Consider the following 22,980-nt stretch of genomic DNA (forward strand, 5'->3'; position numbering starts at 1 on the left):
GCTTCCAGCACCTTGTTGAATCTATGCCATGAAGAAATGAGGCAGTTCTGAAGGCAAAAGGGGGTCCAACCCGTTACTAGCGTGGTGTACCTAATAAAGTGGCCGGTGAGTGTATATTGACCAGTTTGTTAGTATTACAGTTTGTACATGCCATAAAGAGGCTTCTAGTTGACTTTTTTAATTCCCTCTTCAGTGTAGATGTCTTTAAACTTTTATAAGTTGGTAAAAGTCTAAAACATTACAGTGTGACAGGGTGTTTATAAGTAGTCAGCATCTTACTTGCAGTAGAAATCACCAAGATTGTCGTTTGTTTAAAGAACCAGGCTCAGGTTCTCTCAGAGGAGTAGAGCTAACAGCTAGTCTAAGTGGGTCCAGTTCCAAAGCTGATTTCTTACATCTAAAAACCACTCCAGTCTTAATACTTTCATAGCAGTTTATGCTAATGCTAACTTACAAATTTTAACATTTCCATCACTTTTGCATTAGATAGTAATTCACGTTAAGTCTAAGGTTTGTGTTTCCATTAAAGATCTAGTCATCCACGTTGATCCAACCATGTTTTTTACCCACTGGTTCCTGGTTTATGCCTACAGTATACGTATCCAGCAGTCACTGGGTGAGAGGTGAGGCAATCCTGAACAGTCCATCACAGGGCTGTTTAGGAACATTAGAGTTACCAATAAACCAAACATGCATGTTTTTGAACTGTTGGTGGAAACCAGTGAAAACTCACAGAAGGGAATATGTAACTGGGATAAAGATCCTGCTCTGGAGTCGGTTCTGTGACCTTCTAGCTGCAAGGCAACAGTGCTAAGCAAGTGGTCCACCTTAAAGATACTCAGTGATTTTCCATTTTCTATGATCATCTATTGATATTTTGTTTATCAAGTTTGAAATCCTAATTTAATCACAAACGTGAATAAATTCAAAATTAATTTCATCTAAAAGAGTGAGCAAATTGTTTTAAAAGCATACGTTAGCTTTTGTAGCATGTTGCTAACATTTGTTTGGAAACAGCGCTCATCTAGTTGCGAGCTATACCTTTCTACCGTATGTTTCTTCAACATCATTGGCTGGGGATTGGAGACGTTTGAAGAAACGTCAACTTTTTCTGGGAATCAGTCACAGCTGGCAGCTCGCAGCAACAGGTGGAGGAGGACAAACGTTACTCTGAGCTACATATGGCTAGAGAGGAAAAAAATGCACATCTGGCATTACATTAAAAGGAATTTAAATCCGATGTAAAAACTTAGTGGTTTTGACACTGTAACTCCTTTAACAATGTGAGGAAAAAATGGTCTATGAATACTGATAAGAACTCCACTTAAAAACCCAAACTATCCCTTTAAACTCATGCCAGACAAATAGCAACATAATGTTCTAATATTCTTGTTTATATATATATATTTTAACACCAGCAGACGTTTTTAAAAGTAATGGTATTTACAATAAAAAAGCTGTTTTTGTATCATGTTTGCACCTGAGAGAGGATTTGTTCTTTCACCACTTTGAAAATGACCTAAAAACTTCAGGTGGAGGTGTTTTTGTGGAGAATTGAACTAATGGTGCTCTTACACATGAAGACGTGTCTCGTCTTGACCACCTTTTTGAGAGCCTTTATTTAAACTCTTGGCAAGAGAGTGCAAACAGCACTGAAAAGACGAGGAATGAACGTATTTGAACGTATTTGTTGCAACTCTGCAGCATTCCTTTGACAAAAGAGAGATTAGTTCGTCACACAGAGAGGCTCGTTCTGAAGGAGCCCTCTGGCAAAGAGTTCCGTCAACACTCAGTGCCCTCATATCGCTCCCTGACCCACTCTCTTTTAACACATGTAGTACTTAATGTATGTGAAGTAATTAATTTAGGTAGATGAGGCAGAAGGCTGCGTGCGTCTCAGACATGACTGATCACCATCAACATAATCTCCTGACAGGATAATTGTGGGAAGCTTTCATGCCATTTGAGTTCGTCTGCTCTCACTGGCCATCTGTTTTGTGCACGTCCGCCTCCTACCTGCTACACCGGCGTACGAAGCTGCGACACTCGTTTAAACGAAATCGAAAGACGCAAAGAGATGATCTGCTCCCCCAGTTCTCAACAAAAAAAAAATCCAAAATCTGTCTCCTAACTGTAAACCAATCGGTGCTGTGAAGAGCAGGAAAAACTAGTTTTTCCCAACTTTTTTATTTTCTCGTGTCGCGCTTTCGTGCTGCAAACAAGCTAAATTTGTTCGCACTTGCGTCTCGCTGTGAACTTTGTGTGACAGAGAAAGAAATGCAAACCGGTTACCTCCAGTCTTGCCATGGCAACGGACGCGACAAGAAAAGCGATCCTGTACCTGTGTATCTGTCTCCCTAATGGTCTGCGTGTTGGTGTAACAAGATCTGTAAAAACTCCCCTCAATGACATTTTAGATCCCCCACTGTAACTGACCTGGTCTGGGGTGTCACAAGTAGGATTTAGGTGAGTACTCGGGCTTCTCTCAGGTTCCTGCTCCCCTTCTTCTAATGAATTCAACCACAAGAACACTTGAGATAAGGGTCTTTTTTTCCACATGGTCAGGACATAATTGGACGAGCTGTCTTTTAAAATTTTGTTAATATGAAGAGCATGTTTTTTCCCCCCTAGATCACATCCGTTTAAAACTAGAAATAATAAAAAAAAGAGGATCTGTTTCTTTTTTATTATTAAAAAAAGCTGTGATGACAGCTGATGTGTCCTGCATTGAAACACTTTGCAGCCTCACTGWAGGACTGCGCCACTTGGACCACTCCTAACTCTTCTGTTCCCTCTGCTGGGAAAGGCAGATATTACACACCCCTCACACAGTGCAAAAGCACAAACGAGCAGCCCCCTTTTTTTAAATTTTGATTGTTTTTCCTCTGCATTTAAACACCTCACCATTAAACCCACCACAGTGTGCTTCAGGTTCGTCTGAGCCCACTTTGCTGCCTTCTCTGAAACGGGCACGGTCTAGGTGAGGCGCCTCACCGGCACCGCTCCGTATGAAATATCAACGTCAGTGACTCATTCCCAAGTTTGGTGTCWGTCATCTTCGCAAATGCCAAACCTATTATCACCAAATCTTTTCAAGAAGTTGTTCCGTCCATCTGGCGGCAGGAGTAGCAGCAGGTTTTTCACAGCAGCATCCGGATTTTTTGAAAAAGCTTGTTTTCCCTCAGAGTGAATAAACAAGAGTTATGAAACCCTATGAATAACCCCGTAAACATCCACCTTTCATTTTTCTGTTTTTTAATTCCAGTGGAGCTCTTTAGCTTAGAGTAAAAAGGATAAAACTTCCTGTAAACCTTTAAAAAATATGTATAATTATTTGTGCTCATAGATCTAAATGACAATCCAGTTTAATATTAACAATCAGCTTCTGGTTGTGACACAAAGCTTTATCTTAAATTTTTCAGACTAAAAGATTATTGTGACAAGTGCCACTCACTCCAGCAGAGAGCCAGTTTATCTTCTGATTTCTTTGTGTTGATAAAAGCCAGCCTACTTTGCTGTATGTGTTTCTGTTTTCCCTTTTTTTTTTTACTGAATAGCACAACAGGCAAGTTCATTATGCGTGTGACTCATCCCACTAGCCCACACCCCCTCCCCATCTGCTGCTGTGCGCTGGAAAGGAGAGGGAACCGCCATTGATCACTTCTTGCCTCGCACATGCACGCACACACCCCACCTTCAACGTCACTATTGATCGGCAGGTTTAATGTTTTTTGTGGGGGAAAGGTAGCATTTCCTCTCTGTATCGTTTTGCATCTGTTTCCCACCATTTGCTGATATTAGAATAAATGTCAGGCCGTGCATGAAAAGAAAATACAAAAAGTTAAACATATCCATTACATTTTCTTTAGATTGTTTATTCGCTGWTTTAACACGGAAGGACCATTTTTTCCCAGATGAAGATTATCTGCATGGATGTTTTCTTGTGTATTATTCATGAACCCAGCTGAGACAGCCTGACATGCAGGAAATATGCTGCGTAATGGTTGGCAGGTCATTTTATCAGTTCCTCACGATTGATTAATACACGTTGTTTAACATTTATTTATTTGCACATTAACAATGACACAGTTCCAACAGACATTTACTCATTTTTATCCACAAAGTTCTCTTTAATTCATCTTAAAAACATTTTACTTCTGTCAATAGCAAACAATAGATTCTTACTCAAAGTAAGAATGAAGAATAAAATATTAATTATTGGCAGCACAACGGCTCAGTGGTTAGCACCAACGCCTCACAGCAAGAAGGTCCTGGGTTCGACCCCCCAGGTCGGACCTGGGGTCTTTCTGTGTGGAGTTTGCATGTTCTCTTCGTGCTTGTGTGGGTTTTCTCCAGGTACTCCGGGTTCCCCCACCCCCAAAAACATTTACAATAGGTTGCCTTCAGGCCCAGGCCTCCCTTGAAAAAYAGATCTGGAATCTCAATGGGACTTGCTTGCTTAAATAATGTTATTATTACATTTTTCAAATGTTATTAAAATTAAGGATTAAAGATTCCTTGAAGGGATTGCCCAGAGTTGTCAGAGTTGTAGTTGTCAAAGAACACGTTGAGGATAACTGAGCTACCACCACACCAAAATGTACCTGTGGTGGGGTAAAAAAATTGTATTGTGCCAATTAATCGTCAGAAAATAACGAATAGATTATTTTTTGGCACTAAACGATTAAAATGATTAATGGCACCAGGCAGACCGACTGGAGATTTCCCCGGTCAGTTCGCTTGATGCTCCTCTCCGCTTCAAATATTACGAATATTTTAAAAATAATTTCTGTAATTTATCATAACTCTGGTTTTACTTGGTCTATCAACACAATTTAAAAGTTGATGTATAGCCTTAAGTCTTAACTTTTTACACAATTTGGAACAGATTTTTACTAGTGATTTAAATTAGTCATGTGACTAGGACATGTAGGCGTCCAGGGACTCCAGGAGATTAATCGTCATTAATTGTTATCGACTAAATACCACAATTAATTGTGATTAATTTTTTTTGCCAATATTGCCCAACCCTACGTGGAGGCCATCTTGAATTGGGTTGACGCCAAGGCTGTGTCTCAATACATGGTACCCCACCTGGACACTGTCGGCAACATCCTTCCCACTCAAGGTAGGCTGCTGTGAAATGAGACGGTCTAGCCTTCATTTGGCGTATGTTTGCCTGACCATGCACTACCACGTTACCAAATTGGTCAGTTTTACATCACTTACCTTCAGACTTAAAATTCATTGAGACATGTATTTACACGTCTTTTCACCGAATAACTTCACAATTAAACCGTTGCATGTAAATAAAAAAAACATTTATAATTTGGGTTTAGCTCCAGTATCAGTACTTGTAGTTCGATTTATTTAATGTCTTACTGCAGCATGAATTTTATCAGCTAAGTTGTTAAACTTACATTTAAAAACAAATGAATTAGTTTGTGATGAATATCCAAATTATGCTGACTTGGTAGTGCATTTAATCCTGGAATATCCTTTGCCAGGTAGGATACTCGGATGCATCATTGATTTTCAAGATTTTTTTGGACCGCATTCCTCGTCCGCATGAGGGGAAGCCTTTGAATTGGGGCAGTGATGTACTGTATGCGGTAGATAAATGAATAGAGACACAGCTCAAATGTTAAGGAGTTTTAGATTACTTTCTGACACTTTCACAATGGTTCATGGGAGATTTCTCTAACAAACAGGGTTGTTGCCAACAAGGAAGTGACAAAAGTGTTATCTGAAATATTGGGCAAAGTGTAGTCCTCAGTCAGCGTGTTAGGAATGGCTCTCAGCTACTATCAGACCAACTTTTAGCTCAGTATCTGTAAAGTTGGCCGTTTTAACCATTGATGTTCTCTGGTGGRCATCTTTAATTGGGTTGACTCCAAATGTTAATCAGTTGAAGATGAACTTCCAGTGATTACCTTCTGTAGCTTTATGAAAATGTATCTACAGTGATTCATGTGATAATTCTCTAATGCCACACTCACTCACACACTCACCCCTGTTGTTGCATTTTATTTTTCTTTGAGTAAAACTCGTTAAGAATGTCGGCCAGTAAATAAATCCATGAATAAAGGAAAATGTTCTTTTCACAACCTTTGTTGTTGTTTTTTCATACCCAACAGCTCCTGCAGGCCTTACATTTATTTTTAGCATTTTTTCACACTCTAAAGTAGTTTAACTTTTTTTTTTTGTGAAGCTTGAGACCTTTACACAGGAACTGAAAGACTTTGTTTCCCAGCAGAAGCCTGAGAGATTGCAGATAGTGCACAGCTCATTTACTTGCAGCAGATTCTGTAGTTAGTTACCCATTGCACCAACAAACACCCAAACATTTAAACAATAAATTCTAATTGATATCAGGGAGAGACGTGATTTGTCTCATTAGTTCTTGTGGTGTCAATACTTGTATGACATAGTGACTTATCCAGTGTGTTTATATGGAAAATGTTTATTTGACCAACCTTCTCATCGACTAAAGCTACGAGAATCTTTGTAGAGATGGGAAAGATTCCCATGGTAACAACTTGTGTTGCCTTCACTAAGGCAGCTGTTAGATGAGGACTGAGCTGTGTGATGACTAAAGTAAACCTCACTAAGGTATTGATGATTTTGTTGGTTTAGGTTTGTTTACAGTGATGATCTTTGACCCAATCCTAGATCTGTCCAATTAATTTGCTGTTTGGCCCTATTCTGATGCTTTAAAAATTGAAGTTGCTTTTTTTTCTTTAAGAATAAAGAGTGTTCATTCAGGTGTTCAGATGCACCAACATCACTGCTGTACGTGTGGTCACTCAGTGGTGGCAAAACATCCAGATTACCAGTGATGGTTGTGAAATTATAAATATATTCAACAAAACTGGAATTCCTTGGAATGATCATCACCCGCCACCTTTAATGCCCAAGATTTAGGCTAAAATCATCTTATGTTGAGAAGAGACAGAGTTATAGCTGTTATAACTTGTACATTATGAGATACTGTGAGATCTGTGTCAGGACTCAGAATGCATTAAGGATGACTCTCAACTACCACACAAATTTTACTCAAAGTTCACTTTTAAAGGGAACCCTGACTTTTTGTAACGTTAGAAATTATTTGATAAATATTTACTTCAACTGTAAAAGAAAGACTAAAAATGTAGGCTGTTTAGTTTTTACAAATTAAAAAAAAGTTCACATGGATGGTGCCATTTTATTAACGCAGCAAAACATTCTGGGAAAATGATGACATTCGCTAGGTCCTCTGCTGGTACAAATCTTGTTGTTTTTTTCTCCAGTGCAGTGCGAGCGAGCTCCATCAACTCTGAAGGTTAATCGTTGACAATATCTGATGATCAGCCCTTTTAAATGAAACCATTGACAGAGACAAGGATGGAGAAATGACTCAGGATAAAACTGAAAGTGCAGATAGAGGACAACAGAGATGCGAAGGAGAACATCAGCTTAGCCTGTTAGCTTTAGCATTAGCACCCAAGCTAAAATATATGACGCCAAATAAAAAAATTACTTCAATTGTAAAAAAAACGACTAAAAATGAAGGGTGTTTGATGATATAGCATTAGCTATATAACTAACGCCACATATTTATTAATTTTATAAGGTGTGAGTTCCCAATAGGGGTGGGTACCAAATTCAATATTTTTTATAAGTACCGACCAAATTCTGTCAGTACTACTGGGTACCTATTCACTTAAAATCCAAAGGTACCATGTTTCGGTACCTAAACGCATCATTGTGACCGTATTGGTGTAAGAGTGGTGAGTTTTCCATGCTTGTCCTGAACGCAGCATCACACAAGAGCGTAATGACGTCAGCAGCCGCTGGTTCAGTAAACAGAGTTCGGTCTGAACGTAGCATGAAAGCTGCACAGCTCCTAGAGTGAAACTCACCAAACAGACCGCCTCTGAATTATCTGGTGGATTAATTATCTTGTGAAKARMACGTTCGCTTGCTCAAAGTAAATAAAGTACCGCCAATTTCTTTATTTCATCCACCATTAAACAGAGACCAGCAGAGGAAAACAACAGAGGCACTTCCGGATAGTCCGAACACGTCTGACCTACAGTAAAGAGCACAAGCAGCCAACTTGAAGCGTTGGACGCGTTTTGGATGCTCAAAACGTAGCTTGAATACCTTTTATTTATTTTAACTCAATCCTCTTTTGCTTATTTGATTTAAACTTATTTGCCTTCCATGGACCTCCATCACACAATTTTTCTCGTGGGCAAATGACACCAATAGAAACACGTGGAGCTGGATTTTAATTTGTACAATAAGACAAAACAGTCTTGTTTTCAAGTGTTTTCACTTTAAAGAAATAAGTTACACAACTGATGTTACAATACAAAGAGTTGGATGTTGTCTTGATATTTGTTAAATTTTATATATTCTGAAATAAATGTTTATAATAAAAAAATAAGTTTATTATTAAAAAAAACACACATAAAATACAGAAAATTGGTACCGTTAAGTACTGGTACCGATTCCCAGGTACTGGATATTGGTACTGAATCGATTCAAATGTCAAAGGTACCCATTAGCTCTGAATGAGCCACCGTGCTGATGATGTTATTCCCGTTTAGCAAACTAGAACGAACCAGTCTGGAAGCTGGACAGAGGCGGGGTGTGAAGCGCCTCATTTGCATTTAAAGACACAGCACCAAAATGAGTTGCTCTCAGACGCACATCAGAACAGGGATGAAAGAGGGGCCTGTGGAGCTACAATAACAAGGAGTTCAGATCAAAGCATTGCAGCTCCACTTTATATAGACCACAACTCTATCATTTAAAAATTAAAAATACAGATTTAAAAGCATGACATGTCTCCTTTAACACAGAGAGGTCAATTTGAATCAGTCTGGACATTTAGCACCAGCGGTTTTTTTGAGTAGCCTTAAATTAAAGACAGAAGAAACTTTTCAATTGTCAGTTCAAATCAGGCGTTACGCTCATAAAATAACTGTCAGTCATAAATGTTTACCCAAAAACACACACAGGATCGGTTGTGTTTACCCCGTAAATTCACATGTCTTTCTCCAGTGTGGTCGTGGCCTTTCTGCATGCAGGTCGGTCATGGTGCAAAAGAAGAAGAAAAAGCACATTATGTTTATGGTATATAATACTGGCAATAAAAAAGCACCTTTTGATGTACAGGGTCACATGTAGCTGGTGCCTTTAATAACACAAGCATAAGTGCATGTAGGGTTGAAGGATCTGTGCAGCACAGGGTTTTATGTACAGTATGTAAGGAAACATGCATATTTGCTTGGGTGCAAAATAGCAGTGGTTGAAGTGGCTGGGTACAAAGTGGAGTTCTGATTTGTCTGGATGGATGACGTGACCAGCACCTGAACCGGAGCTACTTATCATGAGGCTTGATTTATTACCTGCCGGTATAAAGCATTTACAGTATTACATCATCTACAAACAATCTTAATTATTGATAATCAGGTATCATTAGTGTTTGGCAAAAAGCGAGCCAGTGTTTGTTGTTTAACACTGAGACCTAGTTTCTTTATGTTTTGCTGTTTTTGTTGCTGTAGGAGGAAACAAACGATGGGAAATGAGCTCTGTCGTCACTGACATTTGCCAGAACTTGCAGGAGATTATAACCAATTTAAAGAATGATTAAACATACACCGGCTCAGACATGTTTATGTGCTGGAATTTCTTTCTTCTGTTACCACAATCATTTTTTATCTGACATGGATCTTTAAAAGTAATAAAATTTGCATGACATGAATAAAAACAAATAAAAGTTTGATTCAAGATTTAACTCAGGTGTAAACTTTCATTTCTGTTGTTGGAGAAGAAATCAACAACTTCCTCTGCTTTTCTTCTTAATATTGAAATGACCTCAGATGAGATGGAAAAAAAGTCTCTCTTGATGCGACACTTCAGCACGGAAAAAGAAACACTTGAACGATGAACCAACATCGTGATGACGGTGATGAATCGTGTTTAAAGCGCCCTGTTGTGAGAGAGAATGTGTTGTTTTCTTTCRTTCTCGCATGTAGGTGGTCCTGGACATGACATTTGGAGGCGGTGGTCATACCAAAGCAATARTGAGCGCCGTTCCCCAAGTCACGGTGTTGGCCTTGGACCGAGATCCCACGGCGTTCTCTCTGGCCCAGCAGTTGGCCAGGGAACACTCGTAAGTGATTTATTAAAAAAAAAGAAAAAGATCAACTCTAACTCAGAGCCTAAAGCTGCACCCCGTCTAGACTAATGTTTATACTGTAACACGACTAATATTTCACAGCGAGTTTTTATTGTCGCAGTCGACAGCTTGACAGTTTTAAGAAGTGTTAGGTTCTGCGGTCATTCTTTTCTTAAAACATACTGTGGGCTTGATAAACAGCAGTAATGCGGCTTTCCCTCTATTTCTCACTTCTTCTCTGAGCCCGATCCAATGCAGCTTGCCAAGATACAGCCCCTGAGTTTCACCGTCCAATCAAATCCATCCTTCCTCCTTAACTTAAAGCTTCTCTTCCCCCCACGCAAAGCTGGTGGGCCCAGCATGTCATTTGTCAGAGTAAGGGCCCACGCCTGCTGTGTGAGGGAGATGCTGCCTCCCACGGAGGATCTATAAGTTATGGGGAGGGGAGGAGAGCGAGAGAGAGAGAAACTGCAAACATAAAAGTGAGCGAACAGGGAGACACGAGGACACGGTGCCAGGGTGAGCGGGAGTGTGTGTGTGTGTGTGCATGAGCAAGGCGCGGGTGGATGAAAATGAGATGTTCCTAAGACCGTGGCGTGGGAAGGAATCCTTTTACGTAGATTCTGGGGAAACCTCTCTCAAGGGAATCTGCCGGAGAACTGTGCCTGTGAGCGGGGAATGACAATTAAGGGAGAGAGAGAAAATAAGAACACTGTATTCTGTCAGCAGCAATATACCCCCGCTGTAAACTCCTCCACGCCTACTCGTGATGCAAGTTGAGAGAGGCTAGAGAAATCTAGCAATTAACCAATATTATTGGGAGCCTGAGTAAAAGACCCTGCCTGCCTACGCTGTGCATCCACACGTCAGGGTTGGAGGATTTTCTTTCTCCTCCGCACTCCCGTGTCTGGAGGAAAGTGTAACCCCCCCACTCAATGCAAACTTTTGAACGTCGGTGTCAATCAGAACCAAGTTTTACTAAAGCATGGGAACAATCTGGTGTCCAGGTGCTTACAAAAAGCATTACGTGGTGAAAACTCAGCCATGTCTTTAACAGGATCTGCATCCTGCATGTTGAGCCGTGCTGTTCTCTGCAGCGATTCTTCTTGTTGCCATGACTTACCTGCACTGGAAGCACTGCGATTGTTGCACCCACAGTAAACAATATAAATGTGGGGGAAAAAAAGCACCGGTCGTTACGGAACAAGCATCGAATCTGCAGTTTTAATAAGATCCCACAGACTGATGGGATGTTTTTAATGATTTGCTGGAAATTTTGTGCGTTTTGTAGATTTTAAACCAGGTTAGTTGTCAGGATTAAAAACGTTGAGTTTGGATTGCTTGGCTTGTTAAGTAGACCTATTGAGAAACATGTTTAAAAATGAAACAAATTTTTCAATGAGAYGTTCAGATTTGCTCAAAAGGAATCCTACCTCCTCATTATTATCGTCTTTGACTTTAGGTTTCCTGGCACAAAGTCGAGCTTGTTCTCAGTGCGTGTTGGACTCCACAAGGGCTGTCCCTTGTCTCCGATCCAGTTTTTAGTGTTTATGGACAGGATCTCAAGGCGCAGTCGTGAAGAGGAGGGTGTCTAGTTTGGGAACCTCAGGGTCTCGTCTCTGCTGTATGCAGATGATGTGGTTCTCTTCAGTCCAAGACCTTCAGCGTGCACAGAGGCGGTTCGCAGTCGAGTGTGAAGTAGCTGGGATGAAAGTCAGTTCCTCTAAGTATGAGGCTGTGGTTCTCGACCGGAAAAGGGTGGAATGCCCCCTCCGGGTCGGGGGAGAGTCTCTGCCTCAAGTGGAGGAGTTTAAGAATCTGGGTGTCTTGTTCACGAGTGATGGTAGGATGGAGTGGGAGATGGATCAACAGATTGGGGCTTCATCCTCAATAATGAGGGCGTTGCTTCGGTCAGTCTTGGTGAAGAAAGAGCTGAGTCGAAAGGCAAAGCTCTTGATTTACTGGTCTGTCTTCATTCCAACCTTCACCTATAGTCATGAGGCATGGATCATGACCAAAAGAACGAGATCCCGGATACAAGCAGTCGAAATGAGCTTCCTTCGTAGGGTGGCTCAGTGTTAGAGATAGGGTGAGGAGGTCCGTCATCCGGGGGGAGTTCGTAGTAGAGCTGCTGCTCCTCCACGTCAAAAGGAGTCAGTTGAGGTGGTTCATCTGATTAGGATGCCTCCTGGACGCCTCCCTTTAGAGGTGTTCCGGGCACATCCCATTGGTAGGAGGCCCCGGGAAAGACCCAGGACTCTTGGAGGGATTATGTATCTTCTCTGGCCTGGGAACGCCTTGGGGTCCCCCAGGACGAGCTGGAAAGTGTTGCTGGGGAGAGTGAGGTCTGGGTTTCTCTCCTGGACCTGTTGCCTCCGCGACCCGACTACGGGTAAGCAATAGGTTAAGTAATAGGTTATTTAATTCTCATTAGAAACTTTATTTTTCACCTGAGAGGAAAATAATGCTCTTTCTGTACTGCATTTATGATTTTATAGCCTAACAACTCTGTCCCATTTATTTCACAGTTTAAAAGGATAAATTCCCATCAGATCTGATTTTACTTTGCATGGTTACAGTTGAATGTATCGATATAAACAACAAATTAAATAGGATTTAGTAAGAAGTAAGAAGTAAGTAAGAAACTGAAGATTTCACACATGCTCTAAAATGATTTTATAACTAATGAACTCCTTTTCTTTAAGGTGAAAGCAGATCACTGTCATCGCTTGTTAGGGCACTCGTTTTTAAGCGTAGCTCTGCTTTTTATTTACCAGTTGCCATGGTGTTTCACTTTATCAAAGCTCCATTTACGATGCCCCCCCCTCCCCATCACTGACGRACACGCTTAACTGAGACCGAAAATAATCAGATTTGATTGGAATGAATCAGATCAGCTGTGCCGCTAAGCTCTCATCTCAATTTAGATCAATTAAAAGTTTGATAAAATGCTTTCTGAAACCTGCAGACCGGCTTTGAACATCAGTGTTGTACAGTGCGTCTGAACAAGCACAGTGTTAGTAATATTAGAGATGGGGATTTTATTTAAATCTTTGCCTCAGGTGGAGGCGTCTTGTTCACAAGAACAGTCATTTGCAGATTTAAAATTTGAACAGAAAACGTAAGAAAGACCTGTTTTTCTGAAGTGGTCGATCTGCAAAGTAGAAACTGAAAAACTGGTTGCTTGGTTATGTGACGGAAAGTTATTTCTAAATGAAGTCAGAGTTTTACTGGAAGCTGGTGAAATGGGMAAACAGGGAAACAGTGTGAGTAGGGCAGGAGAAGAGTTAAAAGGGTCAATATTTGTACACCTGATATTTCAAGAGTTTAACAACTTTGATTTAGCAAATAAGACAAACTATTTTTATTTTCTCAGTGATGATATATTTTATTTTGATTTAACCCCAAACAGTCTTTGTTCCACCGGTGAGCAAAAACGGTGCAGTTTCTGCCTTTAAACATTTCCAGACACTACACAGGGCTTTTATTTTGAAAACTAGGGTGTCAGACGACTCCCTTCGGTTCTTACCTTTAGTTTGACACCCTTACAAAAAATGAAAAATGTCGAAAGGCTTTTAAGGAATTTCTGGGTTGACTGTTAATTTATTTACAAATCTAATGTAAAACTTTCCCMAAGTATAATTTTACCTGAACACAATAAAATAATCAAGAATTATTTGTGTTATATTTATAAAACAACATTTTTTTGTTTGTAATCTTCCTTTCATCGATACGTTTTAATCAAGTCCTCATGTAATTTAGCCTTTTCAACCAGGAGTTACTTTCTAAATTTTTCTATTTCTAGAAGAGATTATCTGAAGCGTTAACAGTCATTTATTGACAAAAACACAGTTTTCCTCTGGCTTCAATGACAGTAACCACAGGAAGTTTTTTGTGGTTGTCTTTAGGCCAATTGAGGCTCATTCATGAAAAAAAAAGCATTTTTGAAAGACCAGACTCTCTGTGTTTTTATCCTTCTCCTCCCTTTTTCTCCCTTCACTCCACTGTAGATATTTTCATCACTGCTCCCCTGCTGAAAGCAATCAATCAGCATCTTGTCTTTGGCTTCAGTGACGCAGGTAAAAGAACTGAGGAGATCAACACAAGGGAATATTTCAGGCTTGATTTGTGAAGAGACAGCATCGTGTTGAATAAGCATGAGAAGGATCCTGATGTCCTCTCTGTGTTCGTTCACCTGCTTTTATCAAGAAAAAATAAATCAAAGTAATTAATTAGTGAATTATATTTGGTTTATTGTAAACTAACTGAAACAGGATAAATAAAAATATAGATTATTAGAGAAATTGCATTTTCTGCAGAAAAGCAATGACGAGCTTAATGACTTGATGAAATTTGCAGAAGAAGCTGAAATTGAACTTTTAAAGCCACAAGTTAAACATATCTAAAGACTAGATAAAAACTAAAAGTAGCAAAAGGCTAGCTAATAGCTAAAAGTGACAAAGTATTAAGCATTTATTTACAATAGTAGTTTGGTGGTCGGTGGTGTGATTTTGAGATCCTGCAGCTGCAGGTTTGAGCCCAGGTCAGGAAGAGCATTCGTCACTTTTTGGGACTGTAGTGCCAGCATCAGGAACAGCAAATCTTCAATGGTGTGAAGTAATTTCTGTGAAAAGATCAGTTGCTATGTTTTCTGCTGGAGATAGCTTAACTAGTTCTTGTGCAGCATAAAGCTGGGTTGGCAGGGCAAGATAATTGTGCCAATTTTTGACCTGATTTTGCACTTCTGACAAACCGTCTTAAGGCCGCCCTGATTATGGTGATAGCTGTAAAGACAGTTTTATAAGATATTCCTGCCGTGTGTGGAGTGTTAAGAGGCTCGTAAGGACATCTGGACCACTCCAACCACAAATCTGGGTTATTCATATGTTGGATGGTCTTGGCTCGATATCGCAATTTGTGGTGTTCCTTGATGACAAACGAGCTCACAGCCTGTTGAAGGAGACATGTAGCCAATCAGAAAGAGAAGTGATGGAAACAGGGAGGGGCATCCAAAATACAAGACAAAACTGCTGTGGTTCACCAGTCCAGTGGGCGTCGGAGATGTCTTTTTGTTTTATTTTTCTCTGTTAAATATAGTCCACAAACATCGTTTCTTCCTCATCGGCCAAGTTTATTGAACTCACGTTTGATCTCAGAAGGTCTCYAGAGATTTCCCATTTGACATCTGAATTAGGGATGCACTGATATGAAAAATTCAGCGGATATCAATATCAATAACAAATATTTACCAATATTACACAAACACAAATTATTTCTATACATAAGCGCACAAATACACTTGGTGGGCCTGATGGATAGAGCTAAATAACCAAAAAAAAATCTTAAGCTCCTATGTTTAACAGTTTCTGAGTTATAAGCATTTTGTATGTCCAGATACACCTTTTTCAGATAAATTGGGGGTCCAGGGGGTGGGGGGCACTGATTGGCGGGCCTGATGGATAGAGCTTCATCAGAGTTAAACAACAAAAGAAATCTGAAGCTTCTATGTTGAACAGTTTCTGAGTTATAACCATTTTTCCATGTCCTGACACCCAAACTTTGAAAGGAGCCCCCTCCTCAAATATGGGGTCTATCGTAAAACCGTTGGCTGGCGCAGTGTAGGTCAGACTCAACTACAGTCCTGCCAAATTTCTTGTTGACCGGTGCAGCCGTTTTTGTGCTACGGTTGACCAAAAATCTCCAGAGAAAAACAAACAAACAAACAAAACAAAAAACAGTACGAAAACAATACGACTCCCGCTTACGCTTCGCGTGCGGGGGTCATAATTAATTTTTAAAAAATTAATGGTTTAACATGGCTGTCCTGTCAGAATAAACCTTTTTCTTCAAGTTTAGTTTATTCAAAACATTATCTACAACAGGTAAGTTATAAAAATGTTCAGAAACTTTACACAGAACCCCTCTTTAACAGCTCTGAACAATACCATCAGCATTTCATTATTGCCCGCCTCTGAAAGGTGAAGGCTGGGCAATGGCAAAATATCTCAAGAAAATCACCATAGTCAACTGATCTTTAATAACACAACATTGGATATAACTCAATAATTTAATTGATAATTGATTTAAAATGTTGTGGTAGCAGCTGAGGCTGATCCCTCCATATTCTAAGCCTTAACTGTGTTTTAAGGTTTGATCACCTCAGCGTGAGTTTTTGTGGTCAGCCTGAGTTTTACTCTTCAGAGTTTTGACGTTTGAGTTCAACTTTTGACAAATTGTTTAAATCATGCGATGTCGATCTGCTAAGATGCACTGATAGCTTTAAACAAATGAAGGTCTTAGTCAATGTTGTCGGCGCCAAAACCAAAAATAACCCAGATCTCTTAAGCAATTATGAGCCTACGATTGAACTTCAGCACAGACACCACTGCAACTTGTCCTCTTTAATAATATAAGACTTTACATAAGGCTTTTATATCTGAAACTCTGTGTCCAAGCCACATAAAAAAGTTAATAATTTAGAAATGTTATGTAAGTGTTTTGCATATTTTTAAATCCTTCAGATGCTTACAAAAACATGTTGAAAAAGTCGCAGCATGTGGTGGAAGGCCTGCTCGTCACCTACGTGTGGGTGGACACATTCTCTTCAAAAATTTTGGATTTTTCCGATAATTAATTTTCCTTTTTTAAGATTAGACATGCCGGCACACAGAAGTGTTCATGGGGAACCTTTTTTTTAGATTTGATCTGACTTTCAAAGATACAGACGCTACAGGCTAGGGCAAAGTTCCTGGATAATCAACGTAAAGAGGGAGTTTTTATTTTTGCAAGAAATGTTCTCGTGAGGGATCAAATGGTTCGTTGCAACAGTCTTGTTTGGTTCATTAAGTCCCCCATCTTTTCACACCACTGTAACTCAAAATGAGAATTAGCCCGGTTGTTTTCTACCTTTGCAACCAAACATCAGATGAATTTAGGGACCAGCTTTGAGAAAACAGCAGAGTCACAGTTTGACCTCCTGCTGTCAGAGTAAATACTCTCCAAGTTGAATCCAAGTTAGCCAAAAATGTTGTAAAACCCAAGAAAAAGAGTTTTCTAAGCTGTCACCTTAAAGGAATTACAGTGCCACTTTAAATAATGACCACAAAGGTATCCAGTGGAGTCTGTTAGCGGGAAGGCAATAACACAAAGGGATTGCCCAGGTGATGGGGGAAAACAACAAAGTTCACCATAGATTTTTCAACAAAATACCACAGTGTAAGATAATGAATAACAGCAGCAAAGCAAAGGAAGGCCCTGACAGCGTGGGTGAAATGCTCCCTTGCCATTTTGTCTTCAGTGGGTTCTGAAATAAAGGACCTGTCGGTTTGTGTTCTTTTCTCCAACACCCCTAGTTAATCTCAACAGAGGTGGAGTTATTGTAACGTACATAAAAAGTTCAAACTGAGTAAAATAATATCAGAAGGGACGTTGGTGTCCCAGAGGACAGTTTGGCTCATAGGTGGCAAAGCAGAGAGAGAGAAAAAGGACTGCATTCAACTAATTTTTCAGTTCTGTCTTGGAATCGTTCTGAACAATAATAGCTTACTCTCTAAAAGGTTATACAGAAATTAAAATATGTTAAAACCTGTTTTAGATTTTAACATTTTGATTTTTAAAAAAATTTCTGTGATACATCTTTTAATTAACTTCCCTTTAGAAAATTTTCTAAATCAATGAATATTTTATTGTTTGTGCTTCTTCTGAAAACTATATTTGAAGTTAATTTCTGGTTGTTTTATACCTAATATACCAAATTTACAATAAATAGAAGAAAAACTATAATTGACTGAGTTCATTTGCAGATTTTTTTAACAATGAGCAGTACAAAATGGTGGGTAAAAATTATAAAAATAGTCAAACTTCATACAGTATATTATATGGAGAAATTGCTTTTCCTTTGATATTGTAGTGGGAATGCTTATTGTAAAAAGATTTTTGTTGAAAGCTGCTGAAGAAGCTGAAAAGGTTTAATAACAAAACTGTTGATGCAAGTTAAATTTAAACTGCTGACTTTGGCTGAAAGTAGGACGACAAAAGTGAAACATCAGTAAAAAGATGCCAAAATAAATTAAAAATAAATTAAACTAATTAAAACTGACAAGAAAATGAGTAAACTTTCAAATAAGCAAAAAAAAAATTTGAACTTGAAATTTATTTTGAAAAGGCTAAAAAAGGCTGACACTAACCTAAAAGTAGCTAAAAAAAGGTAGCAGAAATGGCTGAAATTATCCCAAAGAAACATAAAGAGCACATATTTACTCATTTCAACTGTAAGAAGCTGAAGTTTTCACAAAGTTAGCTGAAGTAAAGCTCAAAATAACCATAAGGTAGCTGAAAACACAGAAAACAGCTGAAATTAGCAGAAAGCAGCAGCAGAAAGAAGCATAAAAAGCTTAAAATAGCTGAAGGAAGCCTAAAGAAAAAAGTATAAATCAGCAGAAGAATATCAGAAAAGATCAGAAGGATAATTTAAAAAGCAATAAATAAATAAATAATAAAAAAAGCTAACATTGACAAAATTGAATGAATTTGCTGAAATTAGCACAAAGACGTAGAGGAAAAAAACAACAGAACCAGAATAAAAGGTAAAAAGTAAAAATATTTCTGAACATTTTAAAGGAGATTGAAGACGGCTCCATTCATTTTTAATGAGGAAAAAAAAAGGCAGAAAAAGCTAAGTAACTCAAAAATATAAACTGCTGAAACACTAAAAGTCGTAGCCAGAAAGTCCTGAAGGAGCTGAACATTTTGATAAATAAATTGCTGAAATGGCACAAAAATTGTAGAAAAATTTACGTGCTGAAAAACGTACAGATGAAAAAAAGAGATCTCAGTAGTGTGAATGTTGTACAAGCGTTCACATAATAATTGGTAAAGGAGAAGAAAAAATTTAAGTTACTGTAGTTTGTGAGTGCATACTGTGCCGTGCTAATAAATGTTGGGCATAAACTAAAATCAACAAGCTTTTTTTTCCCCTCCAGATGGAGTTTCGTGTGTTGAGAGCAGTGACTCAGTCTTTGCGCGCAGGTTGCTAGTTGCCTCAAAGAATGGTGAGACATCAGACTTAACAAGGCATGAGAAAGTGCACTGCATACTTTCAAAAAGAAAGTTCAAACACAAATTGAATATGCATACTTTTTTACTTTTTTATTTTCCTCTGCCGTGAACTGATACTTATCCATCGAGGCTGTCATGGAGTGAGCTGTTAGCCAAACAAATGTCATTTAGTTTGTGCTCAAACCACTAAAAATAAGTAAAAAAAAAAAAAGAGAGAAAATGTCTAGACTAGAGTTTCTGTCAGGAAGTTATATCCAATTATCTAAGAAAATGTGTGATGTTTGGTCTGAACAATTTCATCTGGGAAAATGTTTCTTTCTGTCAAACTAAAAAATAAAAGCARATTTTTGTGCACAAGCTTGGTTTGAACATCTGGCCAGGTGACCACAGACAACAGATTTAGTATTTTAAACATTCCTTTGATATCTACATGATTAAGATAAAKCTCACAGTTTCAACCTATTTGAGAAAGAAATTATCATTTTAAAAATATTGAATAATTCAGGCAGTTATTTAAAAGTGCAACAACTTCACCAAACCCCTGTTTTCATATCTGGAAACCGGCTGAGGGGAGAAGGCTGCCAAAGACTTTTGCTCCTGATGTAAAGAGGAGAGAGAAAAAAATCATGTTGCTCTTTTCTGCCATCATCTTTGTTTAAACAATGTTAAAATGTCACATGAAAAATGCATGAACATGCTGAGGATCTCACCGCTCGTGCRATAAGAAGTGAGTGCACCGAGGCTTGCTCCGTCACACACGAGGAAGAAGCTCAKTGATAAAACTAATACAGTTGTCTTTGGGAAAAGGAAGACAAGGAATCACTTTTGGATTCACAGTGAGGCAGTTAAAGCTGCGGGATGTCATGTTGGTGTCTTAGCTTTGAGTAAACGTGAGTTTTACACATGAAGAGGATTTCATTGTGGCCCTGATGACTGCAAAACCAGCCCATATCATCACCCCTCCAGCACCGTGTTTAACAGCTGGTATGAGAGTCTTGTCTATTTTGATCAAATTTATTGCTTTGAAAGGCAAAGCTCTTGAATTATTGGTCTATTCCAACACTCACCTGTGGTCATGAGACGTGGATCATTGTGGATTATTATGTCCTGGTACGTAAAACCCTAGATTTAAAAGAAGGTGGACTTTTGATCTCTGTTGTTTGTACCTTAACGTGAGYTTTACTTTATGTGGTTTTGATCTAAGTGTTTGGGATTTTGTTCCAGCAGTGTTAACGCAGGGTGTCAGGTCTCCAAAATCCCTCAGGAGAAAACTCATGCTGCTAAGACAGAAGCTGTAGTGGTGACAAGAAAACTCAAATAAAGCTATAAAACATGTTTTATTTAAATTTGATCTTTGGGTAATGATTGAAAAAGCAAATTATAAGAGGACTAGATGAGTTTTCCCCACAGCTTGATGAGGTTCTCTCGGCTAGATCAGAAAATTAAACTTTTAAAAACATAAATTCAAATTTATTTCCTTTGCTCTGTCAGTGAAGGAAGCTAGCTGATGTGGTTGAAGATTATAAGAATGTCTTGTTATAAAGTTCTGCCAGGTGCGACCAGCTGGGCAGAGGTCCAGGTGACCCAGYACTTGGTGGTGGGATTATTTTCCCCCAGCTGGAAGTGTGAGAGGGTTCCTCAGAGTGATCCAAGCACATGAAGGCCTGTTCTTTTTTATTCTACTATTCTGACGCTAAAATTACTTTAGAGAATGGATGCGATTAGTGACACAATACAAAACTAAACACAACCGAGTCTAACTGCCACATATTAATCTGTTTTAAGGGAATGTTGGTGTAACCCGGAGTAAAATCATCCTCAAATTTGGTTCAGTCATGTGATCATAGTCACATGACTCATTCAGCCAACCACCTTGTGTGGAGTGTTAATAAGGCCTGCTCCAGCTTTCCTCAGTCAGGTGTGAGGGGGAGAGCTGGAGACAAAGCTGCTACAGATCTTAAACCCCAGTGAGCCTGGAGCCATGAAGTTGTCGTACATTGAACTGTGAAAGGAATTGGCCAGGTGACCCTTTTTGGGTTAAAAGGATGGCGAGCTACTGAAATCAGGCTGRGAGCCAGGAGAACCTGAAAATCCCTCCATACTGGTCTGGTTGKAGGCTGTTGCAGTCCGTGCTCTTTCCCCCTCCATCTCCTTACTGACTCTCAAAGTATTATTCATCCATCTCCTGTTGTGGACAATTGCGCATGGACAAACCTCAAAATCATGAAACAATAAAATCATGGACTCTTATTTTGTTGGGAAGTCAATTGGTGACTGTGCTAATCAGTGCCATTTAATTATGGGAAAATGMTGACTGTTTGGTTTTCTTTCATTTGCACAAAACTTTGTGCACATTACTTTGAAATTTGACCGCAGTGTTGTAAATATGTATTTTTTTATTTTATGGGTTATGTTTTATATATTTAATTGTTTTTGTGGTATTCACTTTATTTCTCCAAATACATGTTACTGCAACCAAGCTTCCTTTTTGTGGTGTTTTTATTGATTACTGACATCWGCTCCTGTAGTCGTTTTCCCAGTCTTCTGAGTCGATATATTATCTAACTTTTTAGTACCACAATTAGTGTTACATTATTGGCGAGCTAGCCAGGAGAAATAATGTTCATGGCTCCAGGCTCGCCGGTGGTTTAAGATCTGTAGCAGCTTTGTCTCCAGCTCTCCCCTCACACCTGACTGAGGGAAGCTGGAGCAGGCCTTATTAACACTCCACACAAGGTGGTTGGCTGAATGAGTCATGTGACTATGATCACATGACTGAACCAAATTTGAGGATGATTTTACCCTGGGTTTCATTAATCAGCTAAGTACCAGAATAAGAACAAAACCTTCCAGAAAAATGAAATAAATCTTCCTGCTTTTGTAGAAAAAGTATTCTGATAGCAGACTAAACAAGTTGGCACATAAATAACTTTTTATATGATGTCTTTCCTGATTCCTCCAGCGGTCGTGTGAAGCCGTTGCTCGGCCGGTTCAGTGAGCTTGAAGCCCTGCTGTCTAACGCGAACGTTAAGCCAGGCAGCGTTGATGCCGTCCTGTTGGATGCTGGCTGTTCCTCCATGCAGCTGGATCAGGCGGAGAGAGGCTTCGCCCTCAGCAAGGACGGGCCCTTGGACATGAGAATGGATGGAGAGAGGTGAGGCTTTTCCTGTCCTGTTGGGAGCTACTGGACCCTCTGAAATTACCTGAGTGCTCACTGGTGCTTTAATACAAAACTAAATAACAATAATAACCAGAGCAATTGCATTTCCTGCAAAAATGCTAGTGTGAATGCATATTGCTGAAAAATGTAGCTAAAAGCTAAAGTTAATTTAAATGCAAAATAAGTATAAAAGGCTCAAAATTACCAAAAAGAAACAAAGAAGCACAAAAAAGCAAATATTAGCAGAACGATAGCTAAAATAGCATAAAAGAAGCTAAAATTAGCATTTATATGAAGTTAAATTTAGCGGACACAAGTTAAAATTAGATTAAAGATGGTGAAAGTGGTGTAAAAAAACTAAATTTGCTGAAAAAAGAATGAAAGTACAAAAAAAGTTGCAATTTATTGTAAAATAGCTAAAACATTCAAAATATGCATTAATATGGCTAAAATGTAGCTGAAAATGCTGAGTTTAACATAAAGAGGTAGAATGAGCACGTTTGCAGAACGTAGCAGAAAGAAGCTGAAATTAGGCCTGTCACGATAACAAATTTTGCTGGGCGATTAATTGTCTCAAAATTTATTGCGATAA

At 39.0% G+C, this 22,980-nt stretch overlaps 1 protein-coding gene across 1 annotated transcript in view; it reads left to right on the forward strand.

Moving 5' to 3' along the window:
• Positions 1-22,980, forward strand: part of mettl15 (methyltransferase 15, mitochondrial 12S rRNA N4-cytidine) — a gene marked incomplete at its 5' end in the record, with an annotated part of 66,839 nt that overhangs the window by 26,547 nt on the left and 17,312 nt on the right. Inside the window, 2 exon segments of the mRNA XM_014026078.1 lie at positions 10,029-10,165; positions 22,191-22,382. Coding sequence (XP_013881532.1) covers positions 10,029-10,165; positions 22,191-22,382 — 329 coding nt within the window.

Source organism: Austrofundulus limnaeus, unplaced genomic scaffold (genome assembly GCF_001266775.1).
Source record: "Austrofundulus limnaeus strain Quisiro unplaced genomic scaffold, Austrofundulus_limnaeus-1.0 Scaffold5, whole genome shotgun sequence".
In the NCBI taxonomy this organism is placed as follows: Eukaryota; Metazoa; Chordata; class Actinopteri; order Cyprinodontiformes; family Rivulidae; genus Austrofundulus; species Austrofundulus limnaeus.